Genomic DNA, 3,316 nt, shown 5'->3' with positions numbered 1-3,316 from the left:
AGAGGTTAGGTGGGGTTACGGGGATAGGGTAGGGGAGTGGGCCTTTGTGGGTACCCTTTCAGAGAGGTGGTGCAGACTCAATGGACTGAATGGCCTCCTTCTGCACTGTAGGTATTCTGTGATTGCTGTTAATGGCCAGAAGATCATAGAGTAGTGTATTAACATGCGCTCAAAATTGTGCTGGTGCCGGCTAGGGTATGGTTCAGGTTTCTGCTAAAATTAATTTCCACAGTTATAAAAATAAAATATTAAATGAACCAGCACAACTGGGCAGAGTAATGAAATATATTTCTTTATTTTTTTTCTTCGTTAAGAAATATTCCTTGATGGTTTGGAGAGCAGGAACCTACAGCGGTTTTATTAATACAAACTGAAGATGGGCTTACATTTTTTAGATCTATGCATTCAGTCTCCCATTGTGAAAAACCCGATTCCAACTCACTGAAAATTACTTCGAAAAACTATACCGAACCATTGAATACAGTTACTTTGAAGTAAATGTATCGGTTTGGGAGTAAATTAAATATGTTCTGATATGAAAAACCAACGGCATCAGTGGAAGGGTCCTGATTTGGCATATGATTGAGGCAGCATAATAAATCATGGAAAAGATGAACAAAGTGGTTTTAGGCATAACTCATTGAGTTTTCAGATGCCCCAATCATTGGTCTGCTTCAACCAATCATACTGGAATTGGGGCATGAAAAAAGTGAAAACACGTGCCCAGTTTTATATCCCAATGAAAACTCTTATCCCAGTTTATTGCAGGCCACTTTTTGAGATCTCTGCTGAATAAGGTTTTGCAGTTCACAAATTCGAGCAAAACTTAACAGAGATGGTGGGTGATAAATCATCGCCACAGAGAAGGGTCAGAATTTCAACACATGACCCTATTTAACCCTGCTTCAGCCAATCAATGGAAAATTACCTGGACAGTTCCCATTGCAAATAGAAATGGCAATGGGGAAAGAAACTGGAAGATAGTGATGTATTGGATTGCAAGGTATGATTGCATCATGTGTTGGTAATACACAGAAGTTGCCCTATTGCAATGAACACTATCTTTAGAGGGGATATTTGGCAAACTCTTTTATCTCTTACTAAAATCCTGCTCTGTCAAAAGAAACACAAATAATTGCACAAGTTGTGTCCTCAAATCTGGGCTCACCAAATTGGTGTGAAAACCTTTTACAGGAAAGGTGGACAGGGAAAACAGAGCATGAACGCAGAATCATAAAATACGCTAAATAAGTTTTTCAAAACTCTCTCAGTTGATGCTGCTCTAGAAATATGTGGTAGGTGAATTAACCTGTCACTGTGAACCCCAGGGAGGTTTTATTTCGCATTTGTTCTCCCGCCAAAACATGCAGTTTAGAATTAATTAATTTCTACAGAAGAAGTGCAATTCATTAAAAAACATGAGATCTGAAGGCCAAAACTGAAAGCTGCCATTGAAAGAGGATGGTCAATCACCTGCCATTTAAAAAAAACCTTGTGTCACCTTCGTCAAAACGAGGTTTCTAATCTATAAACTCTTGCGAGAGTTCATTTAGCTACAATAATGAGGAAGAATTATATATGAAAATATAAACCGATCCATGTTAGAGACAACCAGGACAGAAATTTCTAGTTTGATATCATCTTATCTAAATCCAGTGACGTCTAGGTTTTCAACTCTTCAAGTTATTAATTCCAAGTTCTCTTGTATACCGGTTGGTTACATGATTAGCTTGCAGTGTAAGCTTGGAGAGGACATTGTAAAGTCCATCTAAGTGATGGTGGAGTAGTCTTTGGAGGTCTCCAGAATCAACATCTTCCTCTTTGGCTTTTCTGAACTCTAGATCAGATTTTATTTGTTCATTGGGAATGCCCCACTCAATGTCATTTCTGATGGACTTGAGGAGCAAGTAGTTATCGTACATGTCCCTCTGTTTGGAGACGTTGCTTTTTCTGTGAGGGTCGTCTTCTTTCACTGGGAGGTCCCGCAATAAACTCGGCAACATGATAGTTTCGCCCATGACGGTGACAGATGTGATAAACCTGTTTACAGCGTTAAACAGGGAATGTCGGTTGTTCTTGAAGTCTGTAATCTGCATCATTTTACACAACTTGCAATAATGAAGGTAAAATGGGGACTTAGAAAACCAGAAGTCACTGCAAAAGTAAGAGAAATAAATGCAAGTGTCAAAAAGTGGACAAAAATAAAAAGAATTGCAAGAAAAACAAATCAAACACTGATGTCAGGATCAAAAGAGCAGAATTTTAATTATAAGCAATCAAATCATTCTGCGGTCATAAGAATTTTAAATAGAAAATGCACAAACCTAATCTCCTCTAATGCAGTAAAGCTACCACAGCACACGTCGCAGAAACTCACGACAGCAAAACCACAAGGAAAATGCTTTTACCTGGAATAAAGTTATTTAATTTCAGCTTCAGAGAGCTCCACCCCTCTGCAGGCTTTGCTCCACTGTGCAGTACTTTTCCAGTGCAACAGGTTCAGCACACTGTGTCCTTGGTGTTTCCTTGATGAGTATACTGTGCTTAATGGTCTCAAAGATGAATGTGGCACCTTCACTAGTTAACCTATAGTCCAACAGGAATCATAATACAGAAAGTATATTTCTGTCAGCCTATCAGTACCAGGTGGGAGGAGTAGGAGGTTATTGAATAATTTAAACCATTTGCAATTGCATGCCAATTAGCACTGAATGTAATCTGGCTGCGATAGAATACCACTGTAATACCAATCAGAAAGTGTAATTCTAATGAGACAGGATGAAACTCATACATATACTTAAGAGAAATGGGCCTGGATTCTCCGAGCTTGCGCCGGGTCAGAGAATCGGCGTTGACGCCCAAAATTCCTGCCACGCCGCTCCGATGCCGGGACGTAAATCTCCGGCGACCGGAGAATCGGCGGCAGTCGCGCATGCGCGGTCGACGCGGCGCTGATCGGAGGCCGGTGAAAGCGACCCCCGTGCCGATTCTCCGCGGTCGACCGGCCGACTTCCCGCTGAGTTCTGCTGGCATGGTTCACATATGGTACCACCCAGCGGGAGCTCGGACCCACGGCCGCGGTGGCCGTCCTGAGGGTGGGGGTGCGGGGGAAATCAGACTCCAGGAGGGGGCCTCCATGACTGGGGCTACCGATCGGCGGGCGCACGCGATCTGCGGAGGGCCTACATTCTTCCGCGCAGGCCCGCTGTGTCACTACGCCATGTTGCATGGCGTCGGCATGGAAACGGCCACCACGCGCATGTTCGGACCCGTGCCGGCAGTGCAGGGCCGCGTATCGGCGCCGGAGCTGCGTGCA

At 43.2% G+C, this 3,316-nt stretch overlaps 1 protein-coding gene across 2 annotated transcripts; it reads right to left on the bottom strand.

Annotated features, from left to right (window-relative positions):
* Nucleotides 1-271: 271 nt before the first annotated feature.
* On the bottom strand, nt 272-2,564 carry LOC140421050 (mid1-interacting protein 1-like). 2 transcript variants are annotated; one of them, XM_072505364.1, is made up of 2 exons: nt 2,409-2,564; nt 272-2,154 (listed from the first exon to the last, which is right to left on the bottom strand). In XM_072505364.1, the coding sequence occupies exon 2, from the start codon at nt 2,097-2,099 to the stop codon at nt 1,671-1,673; it is 429 nt and encodes a 142-aa protein (XP_072361465.1). In that variant the 5' UTR covers nt 2,100-2,154; nt 2,409-2,564; the 3' UTR covers nt 272-1,670. The 2 variants fall into 2 exon arrangements, with proteins under 2 accessions (XP_072361465.1, XP_072361464.1); XM_072505363.1 differs by having other exon boundaries at nt 2,325-2,558.
* Between the last annotated feature and the right edge of the window lie 752 nt (nt 2,565-3,316).

The sequence above is a fragment of the Scyliorhinus torazame genome, chromosome 5, assembly GCF_047496885.1.
Source record: "Scyliorhinus torazame isolate Kashiwa2021f chromosome 5, sScyTor2.1, whole genome shotgun sequence".
NCBI lineage: Eukaryota > Metazoa > Chordata > Chondrichthyes > Carcharhiniformes > Scyliorhinidae > Scyliorhinus > Scyliorhinus torazame.
The sequence above is the reverse complement of the archived record's forward strand: the minus strand, read 5'-3'. Positions and strand labels throughout refer to the sequence as shown.